The sequence below is a fragment of the Geotrypetes seraphini genome, chromosome 3, assembly GCF_902459505.1.
Source record: "Geotrypetes seraphini chromosome 3, aGeoSer1.1, whole genome shotgun sequence".
In the NCBI taxonomy this organism is placed as follows: domain Eukaryota; kingdom Metazoa; phylum Chordata; class Amphibia; order Gymnophiona; family Dermophiidae; genus Geotrypetes; species Geotrypetes seraphini.
In genome coordinates, this window is record NC_047086.1 from 380,100,633 (window position 1) to 380,114,884 (window position 14,252).

Sequence of the window (14,252 nt, forward strand, 5' to 3'; positions counted from 1 at the left end):
AATACAGAAAAATCATAACTCTGAGTTCCAACAGTGGAAGTCAATTGAAAGTATGTAAGCCCTTGCACAGAGTTAAAGGCAGGAGGAGCTCTTCCCAGGATTTCTACTCAACGCTGAGAACCAGTGTCACAGTGATCACTCTGCATGTGTGTGCTGCACCAACCATACCACCTCACAGCTAGCTAAGATAAGTACTGATCACTGGCACTAGCCTTCACCGTCGGCCCCACCATGGTGACTTTGAGCATCTTCTACCTGCTCCTTCACCTTGCCTGCACGATTCCTGGCGGGGGTCTTGTGCAAATGGACATAGTTGACCCCTGCAAGACTCTCTGTCACTGCACTGACTGGTCTCTGAGCTGCTCACGGCAGACAGCAGCATCTCAGCCACCTGGCAATACCACAGCGGGCGTCAGACTGTAAGTATAAAGCTGGTAGGTTACGGAGTCTCCTTCCCTTTAGGGAGTAATTTTGTGTGTTTTGTTTTTAAGAAAGCACCTCATCGTTTCCGTGCTCTAGTGATTGCTTTGCAAGGCTGACTCTCAGTAAATCAGTCTTAATTGATTAATTGGTCCCACGGTGGAAACATTTCAGCTCTTGTCCTATTGCTCTGGTGGCTACTGTTTCTGCCATTCCGATTTAAAGTTGTGGTTGAGAATGTTCTCTTGATTTCATGACAGTAGCAATCACTGCTTCTGCACATTTCAGAAACTAAGCACCAACTTTCTTTCTCCTCAGTAGGTCAGAGGGAAAATGCTGCTAGTTTCTTGTTATGTGGATTGAGTCAGGAGTAGTCCCCAAGTATGCTTCAAGATAGACGGGGTTATGGCTTAATTTCACACAGTTCATAACAGTTCAAACTGTGCCTGTTTCACCCATTTCTTTGAAAGTCCTTGTTGCAATGAAATCAGCTGGTGAAAAATCTCCACTTTGCTCCTGTACAATATTATACTTTTACTATGCAATACGCTGATGAAAATAACAATCCCTTTAATGCAAAGGTTTGTTTAGAGAATCCAGATTCCTGGGTTTTACAGTATGAAAAATGCTTATTGGCAAGAGTTAAATGTAATTTCAAATACAGCCTCTGAAATTACAGTCAAAGATTTTATGCTAAATGCAAGATGTTTTAATGTGTTAAAGTTAATTTCTTATAATCTGCCCGCAAGCCTGCAGTCTCTCAAAACAGTGCACATTCAGGTACAGTGGGTATTTAATTCAATATACCTATAAATGGTCCCATTTCAAATTACACTCCACAGAAAAGCAAACTAATGAAGGTCTATCTAAGTGTCTCAGAATACCACTAAAGGGATCATAATGGCTTTGACCCTTAATTTATGTGGTAATGGTTATCTTTCATTGGCACCCCCTCCCCCCACACACTCCTTACTACTCTATCATAAATAGCTTTATGTTACTCTTAAATAATTGATCTTATTTTTTATCAAAACTTTTCAGACTAATAAGTTAATTTGTTTTTTGTTTAAAACTTTTTTGTACTTTTTAAAGTTTTTTTAAATTTGTTTTTTGTGCCTTTTGTTTTCCTTAAAACTTTAAAAAGTACAAAAAAAGTTTTAAACAAAAACCAAATTAATTTATTAGTCTGAAAAGTTTTGATAAAAAATAAGATCAATTATTTAAGAGTAACATAAAACTATTTATGATAGAGTAGTAAGGAGTGGGGGGGAAGGGGGGTGTCAATGAAAGATAACCATTACCACATAAACTAAGGGTCAAAGCCATTATGATCCCTTTAGTGGTATTCTGAGACACTTAGATAGACTTTCGTTAGTTTGCTTTTCTGTGGAGCTTATTGATTTGGCAGATTAATTTTTCACTTAGTGTATTGATTGTTCAACCCATTTAAAATTAAACATGTCCAACTAGCTTAGCAAATGGGTTTTGTTCACCTACCTGTCCCATCACGAAAAGGTAGCCCTGGAATTTCAGTTTTGTTTGTAATCTGCTTTTGTTAAAAAGAATCATATTTTTGCTTGCTTGTAAAGATGTCAAGCGAGTTTAACCATGCAGAACATAAATTGCCATCTGAAATATCGCTGGGAGCTACTGCACTGATCATAAAAACAAACAGAAGATTGCTTTATTAAAGCCTGATTTTAAAATAGCATTCCATTAGAAAGCTAGAAATAGAATTGTTAAATCTCTTTTGTGGCCAAGCATGGTTTTATGAAGTATAATGGGTTAACGCTTGTCCACACTGAACCTATAAATGAGAACTCTATGCCTCAGTGGTTTTGGCACAGTCACACAGAGGCTTTCAGGTCTTGACTAGAAGTTCAGACCCGACCTAACTTAACTGTCTGATCCGTGGCCGAGTCTTTCCCGGTCATGCAAATGACTGCGATCGGAGGCCCGCCCCACAGTGACTGCACGGATCACAGCATAGCGATCCCAACACATGCGCAGACCATCTTCTTTGCCTGTAGATGGTCTGCGCTTGTGTTTGCTGTCCGTCAACAAAACTTTGCTTTTATTTTTTTGACTTTTTTTTATTTTTTTTTAACTTTTTTACTCACGAGCCCTTAGTCTTAACCCACGGGTTTAAAGCGGGGCTGCACTGCGGCGTGTTCTGGAACACAACAGAAGACGCCGTAGTGCAGCCCCGCTGTAAACCTGCGGGTTAAAACCATAGGCTCACACTGCGGGGAAGGGCGGCAGGGCAGAAGTCGGGGTAGCAAATGCAGGAGAATTCAGGGCAGCAAAAGCAGGAGAAGACGGGGCAGCAGAACAGGAGAAGTCAGGGCGGCAAAAGCAGGAGAAGTTGGGGAGGCAAAAGCAGGAGAATTCAGGGCAGCAAAAGCAGGAGAAGTCGGGGTGGCAAAAGCAGGAGAATTCAGGGCAGCAAAAGCAGGAGAAGTTGGGGTGGCAAAAGCAGGAGAAGTCGGGGCGGCAAAAGCAGGAGAAGTCGGGGCGGCAAAAGCAGGAGAATTCAGGGCAGCAAAAGCAGGAGAAGACGGGGCAGCAGAACAGGAGAAGTCGGGGCTGCAAAAGCAGGAGAAGTCGGGGCGGCAAAAGCAGGAGAAGTCGGGGCGGCAAAAGCAGGAGAATTCAGGGCAGCAAAAGCAGGAGAAGTTGGGGCGGCAAAAGCAGGAGAAGTTGGGGTGGCAAAAGCAGGAGAATTCAGGGCAGCAAAAGCAGGAGAAGTCGGGGCAGCAGAACAGGAGAAGTCGGGGCAGCAAAAGCAGGAGAAGTCGGGGCAGCAGAACAGGAGAAGTCGGGGCTGCAAAAGCAGGAGAAGTCGAGGCGGCAAAAGCAGGAGAAGTCGGGGCGGCAAAAGCAGGAGAATTCAGGGCAGCAAAAGCAGGAGAAGTCGGGGCGGCAAAAGCAGGAGAAGTTGGGGCGGCAAAAGCAGGAGAAGTTGGGGTGGCAAAAGCAGGAGAATTCAGGGCAGCAAAAGCAGGAGAAGTCGGGGCAGCAGAACAGGAGAAGTCGGGGCAGCAAAAGCAGGAGAAGTCAGGGCAGCAGAGCAGGAGAAGTGCAGTGTTTTTTCAGGGCGGCAGGGCTGGGATTTCAGGGCGGCAGAGAGCAGGAAAGGACGTGAGCGACTGGTCCCCAGGAGTCACTTCTTTTTTGAGTGGCCAGCCCAGTGAACCGAGGCCCTTCCTACTTTGTATGCTATTTCCCCTCATTTGCATGTGTGGATCAGAACGGGTGCGGGAGGAAGGTTTAGTGAATCGGGTCAGGGTCACAAAGTGGTCGGGACACGATCGGTGGACTTAGTGAATCTAGCCCTTAGAAGGTAATATCACGATCTCAGCTCATTTTCCAACCCATAAATGGTCCTGCATAGGAATTTCCTAGTTTGCTTACTCACAAATCACAGAGTAAGTTAGCATGAGGCATTACTAGATAGAAGGATGATGTTTAATATCTTGCCAAAACTGTAGAAAGTTATCCAGTTCGGTTTCATGAAGTTTCAAGTTTATTGGGATTTGTTGTCTACGCAATATCATATATTTCAATGCGTATAACAATTGTTTTTAAAATAGCAATTAACAAATTGGGGAGGACAAAACAAGATAATATAGACAAATTTTGGCATTCTATTACAAACTGGTACAAAAGGCAAAGGGGGTGAACTACAATTTTTAAGAAAAGAAAAAGAAACATTTAAGGAAAAACACATATGGTGGGGTCATATAAAAACAAGTATCCCAAGTGGTAGTAAATTATAAATGGAAACAAACTAGCCTACCACTATAACCATGAAGTGCATCACACTCTTCTACCACGGTCTCAGAACTGGAGCCTACGCATGGTATTTATATCACAAACTCGAGTGATCAGCGTAGCAATTTAGCTCCCTGCTCCAATCATTGACCGCTTAGGTTTTAAAACATATAAACTTTAATACTTTAATCTTAAAATATTTCCTGTAGAAAACTTTTTTTATATATATACTTTTAGTTCATTTTATTTTAATTCATTTTATAGAAAACCTCACTATCAGTGCAAATTTGCCCACATTGCATGCACTATTAAGGATTTGAAAAAATGACAAGCTACTTATCTTTAAACAGCGCTTGTCTCTGGATATCTTCTTTTCAGCAGTGCTCAAATAGTTGCACAAGCCAGTATTGCACAAGCCGACGCGGCCAGCGTTTCGCGGACTCACTGTTTGTCCGCTGCTTCAGGGCTAGCACTGCGGCATTCAATTAGCATTCAGTTCCAACGTCAAATTAACTCATTCTCATACCAATCATACGGAAGATCACTGAAAACGCATTTATTTGACAGATTTGTTTAAACATCCTTAAATGATTTCCTCTGCGCCTTCCGGCATGCTCCTACCTCCTGTTATATATAATTACGGTACACGCCTCTTTGTTTCCTCCTACTTCATATTCATGATGTAACTTCACTGCATTCATGCAGCCTCTCTTGTTGCAAACCGTCTTGAACTGAAAGGTATGACGGGATATAAATAAAGCTATTATTCTTCTTATTATTACTGTGACAACTGCAGAGATCAAGTCATTTCTGAGCAAGCCCATGGTAGTTCCAGACTGGCCATCTCACACCCAGTCCACAGAAATGGGTATAAAATGACAACCGAGGCCGCTGGTCATGTGAACAATCAGGACAGGAGGGAATATTATATTAAAGATTAGATGGTCAGCAGGGAGCTCATGAGTAGAGAATGACACGGTGACAAAATTCATCACCGTTCCCGTCCTCGCGGATAACCGCGGGAAATAATCCCATGTCATTTTCTAGTGTCCATTTCAACCTCAGTCCTTCTACACCATCAGTGGTTGTGGCCATTCATACTCTGATTCTTATGGGAGCCAAGGATAATGAAGCCATTGTGACATCACTGATGTGATTGGCTCTTAGGCACTGGTGGAATGAGGCATTATGACATCACAATATCTGCTCTGGATACCAGAGACTGTCATTCTGTAGTGTCTGTTTCAACCTCAGTCCTTCTACACCAGCATTCTTCAAAGCAAAGCTTTCAGGTCAGTGGTTGTGGCCATTCATACTCTGATTCTTCCCTCAAGTTTCAAGTTTATTAGGATTTTATATACCGCCTATCAAGATTATCTAAGCGGTTTTTTACAATCAGGTACTCAAGTATTTTCCCTCTCTGTCCCGGTGGGCTCACAATCTATCTAACGTACCTGGGGCTATGGAGGATTAAGTGACTTGCCCTGGGTCACAAGGAGCAGCGCTGGATTTGAACCCACAACCCCAGGGTGCTGAGGCTGTAGATCCAACCACTGTGCCACACACTCTCTCCTTAAAGAATGACATGAAGATGGTTTCCCACGGTTATCCACGGGGACGGGAACGGTGATAAATTTTGTCACCGTGTCATTCTCTACTCATGAGCCAAAACAGAAGCAAACAAAATATGATCTCTCTGCTGGATTTTGTTAAATAACACCAAGGGCTCCTTTTACGAAGGCGCGTTAGGGCCTTAACGGGCGGAATAGCGCGCGCTAAATTGCCACACGTGCCAGCCGCTGCCGCCTCCTTTTGAGCAGGCGGTAGATTTTCGGCTAGCTCGCGCTATAGTGCGCGCTAATCCGGGGCGTGTGCTAAAACGCTTAGCGCACCTCAGGGCTCCTTTTTTACGAAGGTGCGCTAAGTGTTTTAGCGCACGCACCAGGTAAGCGCGCAGCCGAAAATCTACCGCCTGCTCAAAAGGAGGCGGCAGCGGCTAGCGCGCACGGCAATTTAGCGTGCGCTATTCCACACGTTAAGGCCCTAATGCGCCTTCGTAAAAGGAGCCCTAAATGAATTATGGGGCTACGGATGTGATTCAGATTATTTAATTTCTACATATTCAACTGTGATTCGATGTAGGGAAGACTCACTTTAAGCAGTTTTTGAAGATAGCTTTAGATTGCATAGGTTGGTCACTAGTAGATTATAAACAAATAAAAATCTGCCCCTAAAATTGATAGGCTATGATATTTTTAATTAATTTAATGTGTCTAAAGTTTATCCAGAGCTGGCCACCACTGCTACTATTGTAGGGCTAGTGGGGGGGGGGGGGTTTCCCTAGTAAAGGGGATTTTCCCCCCACTCTGAATTAAAAATGTTTCTGCAATCAGTTGCTAATGATTAATTTTGGCATCCTTGTTGCTCTATGTTATTATTACTTATATTTTATGGACTCATTTTATCAAGGTACGCTACGGGGGTTAGCGCGTCGGACATTTCAGCACGCGCTAACCCCCGCGACAAGCCAAAATACTAACGCCTTATCAATGGAGGCATTAATGGCTAGCACGGCAGGTGGTTTAATACGCGGTATTCCGCACGTTAAACCCGCACCTTGATAAAAGGAACTCTATATTTTTGGACATTGGCTGATATTATGTGGCAATAGGTGATCTTATCTGTGTAGAGAGCAAAGCAATTTTATTGTTGATTTCAGTTATTGCAGAGTCTGAATTTGAAATTTTATATATCTCTATTTTAATTCCATTAACAATTTTACTACCGCTATTTTAAAACAAATATCTTGTATCATGACTCAGATAGAACAATGGACTATCAGTTTCAAATTGAAACTTAATACAGAAAAGACCAAACTCTTTCTGGCCAGTCCTAATGATAAAACAGCCAATTCAATGCTTCATCTTAATGGTCATGACTACCCGATTTCTAAATGGCACTATCATATGATACTGTATTATTTGGTACAGCAATGAGAGCTAAGAGCCAAATATCTTCTAAAAATAACAAACTTTTGCTTATTATGGCAGGGGTTGCCATACAACAAATTACGACAAATTGGAAAAACTGGGATAGGTTGAGCTATAATTTTTGGTGGAGTTCGTTGTGCCACATCTTTAAAATGGAACGAGTAATTGCCATACAGTGGGGGCATTTTAACAAGTTTAAGGATGTTTGGGAGCCATTAACAAAATATTGTACAGAATGAATATTGGTTTGGGTTTTTTTCCTCCCCTTTATTTATACATGTCCAGGGGGGGGGGAGGAGGGAGGGGGAGGCATATGTTATGTTTCCTGTCTGAAATTCAATTCATGGTAGAAGGTGGGGAATATTTGACGTATATTAGTTCTTGATGGAATATTAAGTGTTCTTAAAGTGTAAAGTGATTATATCTTAAGTTGCACTTATTGAAAGTTGTAAAAATGAATAAAAAATATTTAAAAAAAAAAAAATCTTGGGAGTCACATTAGACCACCATTTAACAATGATGGAACATACTGATTTGGTTATTAAAAAATGCTTTATTGCACTATGAAAGTTAAAGACCATAAAAAAATATTTTGAACCTTTATCATTTAGATTACTGGTGCAGGCATTAATTTTATTTATTCTGGATTATTATAATATTATTTACTTAGGGGACCCTAAGAAATTATTAAGGAAATTGAGGATAATCCAGAATACGGCTGTCCGATTGATTTTTGGTTTGAAGAAGAATGACCACATTAGTCCTAACTATCGTTTGCTGCACTGGCTGCCGTTGGGGGCACAAATATTATTTAAATATTCTTGTATCTGCTTTAAGCTGATCTTGGGGCTGTCTCCGACTTACCTTCTCTCACCCTTTGTGCTGTATAGTCCGACGAGGGAAACTAGAAGTTTACACTTATTCGCATACCCCAAAACTAATGGTTGTAGATACAAGACTTTTTTGGACAGGACCTAGCATTTCAAGCAGGCAAACAGCAGTCTTGGTTAGGTAAATGCATTTGTCAAGCTATGTCGTCTTACTGCTTTTTTCCGGAAAGCAATTAATACGACGCTGTTCGATAAATTCATCTCCTAACACAGGTCATTACTAAAAACTGTATTTTAAATCAATGTTTGTATTTTGTATCCTTTTATAAAATACTTTGCATTTCTATACCATTTCTGTATTTCGCTGATTGTCCAGCTTTCTTTAGTGTAAACCGCCTAGAAATCTTTTTGGTTATGGTGGTATAGAAGAATAAAGTTAAGTTATGTTATGTTACTCCAATACTGACAGATGCAGTGAAGTGCAGTCAGATCTTTACTTGCATATGTCAGAGTCTTAACACGCTGTTACATTACATTAGAGATTTCTATTTCGCCTTTACCTTGCGGTTCAAGGCGGATTACATAAGAATTGTTATGATAATAAGAAGTACATATTGTTACGATATTAAGAAGTACTTAAGGAATAGTTTGAACATTTTCTAGTTTGCTAAGGAGTAGTTGGTAATTGCAGGAGGTTTTTCAGATTGGTTGTGGGTTTTTTGTTTGGTTGTGTTATATTGGTTTTATGTATTTTTTTGAAGAGTAGGGTTTTTGGGGGGGTTTTTTTTTGAAGGTTTTGTAGTCTGCAGTCGAAGTCAGCAGATTGGTGAGTTGTCGGTCCAGTTTCGCTGCTCTGGTGGCCAGTAGGTTGTCATATATTTTTCTTCGTTTGACATTTTTGGTTGGCGGGTGTGTGAATATTGTGTGGGTTCTCCTGTGTCTGGTTGAGGTGGATTGGGTTAGACGATTGTTCCAGTAGGTAAGGCTGTCTCCGTTTATAGTTTTGAATAGTAGGCAGTGGAATTTGAAATGAATTCTGGCTTATATTGGGAGCCAGTGTGAGTCGTGGGAGCCTCTGTGATGTGGTCGTATTTTTTCACTTGCTAGATAGCATGCATCCAGGAAAAATGGGGAGTGTCCCCTGAAGAAAGCATATGCCGAAACTTGGATCCTTGTTAGGACAGTATATACAGTATTTTAAAGAATATTCATTGATTTTGAGGAAGGACATCGCTCTTGCCTTTTTCCTGGTTCTATTACTATCGTAAGGCAAGATCTTCTCTCTGCTTGTTTGGATAAATGTCACATCAGAACATAGATGTAAAGTTTATAGATAAAGTTAGCCACTACTTCAGAAATCGACAAGAAAGGATTTTATTGTAGACCCAGTTCTCCTTCCCCCATGGAATCATCATTCATGGCCTGACACCTATACTGGGATCAACAGATAAGATGGATCACCCAATTGTTACATATAATGTAAATTTAAAACAGAGGAGAAAAGACCTCAAAAAACCCCTGGAATATGAATCAAACAGACCATAGCCAATTGGGGTTGGTTTTCATCACTGGTCAAAAAACCCCTGTATAGATTTTTAATTTTTTAATTTTAATGTGATATTAATTTTAATTTTATCAAATATGTGCAATGTTTAAACTTTTTCTAAAAATTGTTATCAAAATCTCTCTTGTTAATAATTGAGCATGAAAAAACCAGCAGCTCTAAATAAGATTCAATATTGGAAAAACACCATTATCTTTGAATGTCAAGCACTTATCTTAGTGACACGACGGAGGTCCCATCCGTTTCGCTCCAACGGAGCTTCTTCGGGGGTAACAATAGAGCTTGTATGTTGCCGGTACAAAACAATTTTTCAAACTGCTCATATGTTCCGTAATGTAGATCGAAAATGCAGCTACATTACGTTGGAGCGAAACGGATGGGACCTCCGTCAGGTCACTAAGATAAGTGACGTCTGACGTCAGAGAAAGGGCGGGACCGCTGGAAGACGAAGCAGCGCAGACGCAGGGCTCACAGAAGGGCCGGGACCGCCAAGAGGAAGCAGCAGGACACCGGTAGGAGCTTCTACATGATGAGGGGGGGTCAGGAGGCTGTGGGGGTGCGAGCGGTCCTTCAGGGTGGGGGTGCGGGTGCGAGTGCGTGCGAGCGGTCCTTCGGGGTGGGGGTGCGAGCGGTCCTGCGGGGGGGGTTAATCGGATGTCGGGGGGGGGCATCAGGCTTTCAGGGTGGGGACAGGACTTCAAGGGGGAGAGGAGAGTCGGGGTGGCCAGAGGAGAGTCGGGGCGGGCGAAAGGAGAGTCGGGCGGTGACGGGAGAGTCAGGGCAGCATGCGCGGTATACGGGTGTGCGCGGTATATAAAAATTATTTTACGTATATGTCGGTTTCCCGCGCACTATACCCGTGTGCGCGTTTTACACGGGTGAGCATTATATACGTGCAAATACGGTAATTTAATTTTGAGGTGTCACGGCTTGGGGTGAAGATTCAGAGTATGAGGAGCCTTTCTGAGGTGAGAGATCAGGGAATCAGGAGTGTGGGGAACCCAGGAGGGCTATTAACTATTCCTCCATGTACTGGTCCCTGCAAACTTTAGTTGCCAAGTGGGTGTTTACGTTAGGTAATTAATTTGGGGCAATATTACTGTTTCTGTAACTATTATTAAGGGCTCTTTTTATTAAGGCGCGCTAGCGTTTTTAGCGCACGCACAAAATTACCGTGCGTTACACCGCACGGTACGCTTCTAGAATAACGCCAGCTCAATGCTGGCGTTAAGGTCTAGCGCGTGTGGCAATTTAGCGTGTGCTATTCCGCGCATTAAGGCCCTAACGTAAAGAAGCCCTTAATGTATGTGTGTTTTATTTTTAAAACCTAAAAGTACTGGATGCATAAGTGTCTTTGAATATAGATCGCTACAGTGAGGGAGAAAACCAAACTTGCATATCCTCTTATACAAATATAGGACATAGTATAATAATGACTTACCATCTTCTTTTCTAGAATATTTAACCACCCTCCTATAAAAGTTCTGCCATCATATGCTTTCAAAGGACTCACTGATGTCTCAGAAATGTAAGTTGGCGAAAGATTTCATTGATTTTCAGTAATTTATCACCAAAATGAGGTTATTGAAGTAAATGTTTAATTTTAATGCTGGGAGGAGATGCTTAGCTGTAGGTACTATTCTGGGACCTTTTCTTTAACAAAAAGCAGATTTTAACAATTTATGACTGTGGACAGATTAACATAGAAACATAGAGTATGACGGCAGAAAAGGGCCAATGGCCCAACAATTTTGCCCACTCAAGATCCCACAAAGATAAACCTGATTTAAAGGAATGTATTACATTGGGTTTCTTGTAAAATAAAGGATTAAGTGTAACCAGAAGTTATAGTTAAAGTAACCACAACTACTCTTCAAATATTTCTCATAATTTCGAAGTGGGGTCTCAGTTACATTTTAATCCCTATTTTCCATGGAACACAGAGATAGGATAAGCACCCCACCCTATAGGGGGCAGCAGCGACAGAATGGCAGAGGCCGTTGCCCGGGTGAGGGAAGGGAAAAAAGGGGAGGGGAAGGAGGAAACAGGGTCAGAGAATAGACAGGGTCAGAGGGCCAATTAGGGACAGGAGCACAGGCATGGGGGGCGGGGCGAGTGAGGGTGAGGCGACCCAAACTGAGGCAGAAGTTTCAGTTCGGCCTTCGGAGTAATGTACCTATCGATCGGCTCCGAGGTCCCTTCTCTTAATCACATAGTGTTTAACGTCCTGCTGCGTCTTGGCTGTAGCCCAGGGGTATCCAACCCGCAGCCCGAGGGCCACATGCAGCCCCGTGAAGTATTTTGTGCGGCCCCAGCCAGTGTTTTCCTCTGCTGCCCTTAGGTTTTTACCGTCTTGCCGGCTCACTCCTCTGTCTTGCTGCATCGTTTGTGCGGCCCCAGAAACATTTTTTGGGGCAAATGCGGCCCAGGGAAACCAAAAGGTTGGACACCCCTGCTGTAACCTTTGAATACCCCTTCAAGTGGCTAGTTAGCTCATGCCGGGGATACCCGGATCAGTTTAGAGTTAGGGGGTGCATGATAGGCATACTCGGATCAGTATAGAGTCCTCTCTTGGCAACTTGTCGTCTCCCTGCTGGCGATTGTTGGAAATTAGTCATTCTCATCAGGGATTGTTAGCTGCAAACTTCGTCTTGCTGAAATGCATAGGCAGTCTCATTACTTTCTCGGGTGATACAGGTCCCAAACAGTTTTCGCATCAAGCTCATCTTTTGTCTTGTTGGGGGGGGTGGGGCATATGCCACATTAGTTTGGTGTACAGCTGTGGTATCTAGGTCGGGAATGCTGTACTTAGGTCAGTGTACTTGCTCATTCCGAAGTAGACTGATTTCTGCATCATCACAAAACTGGGATCAGGAGGTTATAATTATTTCGTTTGACTTTCCCTTTCCAGAGTAGCCGGATTGCGGCCTCAAGCTGAAATTAGGACCCCTTTGTCTTTGTTCGCAACATTCTGATGAGTCACATGAGGGTCTTGAGCTAGGACCATTTTCTTCAGTTTGCCAGTTGCTGGGGACATCAATACAGACTCGATGGCAATTGCCAGGCAGGTGTGCTATACTTATTGATTACCTTTCTCGTTCCTGAAGGTAACTTGATTTTCCTGGATCAGGTTCGTTGTCTTGAACTACGACCATTTTCTTTGGTTTGCCAGTTGCTAGGGACATCAATCCAGAATCTGTGGCAGCGACATGGCCACTATAGCATCATTCACCACCTTTGATTAGTGACTGGTCGAGTCCTGGGTGCCAAATGGCAGATTTCATTCTAGGCAATTGTAGTCACCTGATCTTGAACCTGGCCATGGGGAGAGGCCCACATGACTGGGCGGCATTCAGGTTTTACCACAACTTTCACCAATTCTTCCCAGGTACAGTGTGATATACAGCGTGTGGTCCAACTAGGTAGACAGACGGTTGCCTGTGCTTTACCGGGGGGGGGGGGTGTGGCACAGCAGGTGCCTCCTTGCCTGGGCATAGGAGGCCTTGACCAGGTAGGGGTCTTGGAGGATAGGGGTTTAGGCGACTGGGGGGGCACTCATATGGGGGTGGTGTGGATATACTTCTAAGTACTTGTCTTCAAGGGCCACACTTGAGAGGTCAGGGAGGGCCGCAGCCGTATGCCCTGTGGGGAACCCGAGCTAAGCAAGATTTCGCTATCTCAGGTTGTGGCGGGAAAAATCATAGTGGGGTCATAGGCACATCATACTGATAAGAAAGAACACTACGTTACATTTGTTGATAGCAAAAGAAGTGGCAACAGAAGCAAGCGAGGTAAGCACTCAGAGGCTTTCTTGTCTCCCTGCTTGGACGGTGGGGAGGCTGTGTGGCATGACTTCAACAACCAACAGGTGAATGGCCCTTCCTTGAATGGGATGGGGAGAAGGCGGGGCAGCTTGAAGGCTCTCCCACAAGAACGACGGCAGCCCACAATACACAGATGAGTTGATGGTTATAAGAACTGAGATGCAGCAATTATGATGTGCTATGGTATATAAACTGTTCATGGTGAATGAATTTGATGATATGCATTAGTATCTAAAATCGTTCATGGTTAACGTTTTGGTACGTTGGTATTTGCTGTTTGTAGATGCTTGTATTAGGGCATTTACGGCACTAGAGCCAATGATAAACGTCACCACGTAATTTCTTCCTGCGGTTCAAAATGATAACAGCGGTGGAGTGGTGGGACTGAGGCTTTTGCATTTAATTAACCATTACCTTATAAGAAGATTTGGTATCTAGTCCTATTTCTTACCATTAATTCTTTTAAAACCTAGAGTTGTAAACTGACATGGAACTAGTCCCTAGATTCACTAAACTCACCGATCCGATCTGTTGGCAATCTGTGGCCGGGCGACCGATTCACTAAAGAGTCCCCATGCAAATTATCTGATCGGATGCATGCCCCAACATTTTCTGACAGTTCCTTCTTTAAAAATTATAAATACACGGCGAAATTCAATCTTTTCCGTCACAGCACCTCAAACCTGGAATTTACTTCCAATCAATATTCGAGAAGAATTAGATTTGGTTAGATTTAAAAGTAAGCTCAAATGCTTTCTTTTTAAAGATGCATTTGACAGCTGAGATAACCAGAAAGTATGACCTGACTAAAGTTTTTTATAGATCTCATTATATTTACTACTCTTGCCTC

The 14,252-nt window shown here is 42.8% G+C and overlaps 1 protein-coding gene across 2 annotated transcripts in view; it reads left to right on the top strand.

Moving 5' to 3' along the window:
• LOC117357335 (lutropin-choriogonadotropic hormone receptor-like) overlaps window positions 1–14,252 on the top strand; it is a 74,786-nt gene continuing 60,534 nt past the window's right edge. For both annotated transcript variants that reach the window (XM_033937751.1, XM_033937752.1), the window contains exons 1-2: window positions 1–419; window positions 11,035–11,106. In XM_033937751.1, coding sequence (XP_033793642.1) covers window positions 232–419; window positions 11,035–11,106 — 260 coding nt within the window. In that variant the 5' untranslated portion in view covers window positions 1–231. The remainder of the gene's footprint in view (window positions 420–11,034; window positions 11,107–14,252) is intronic.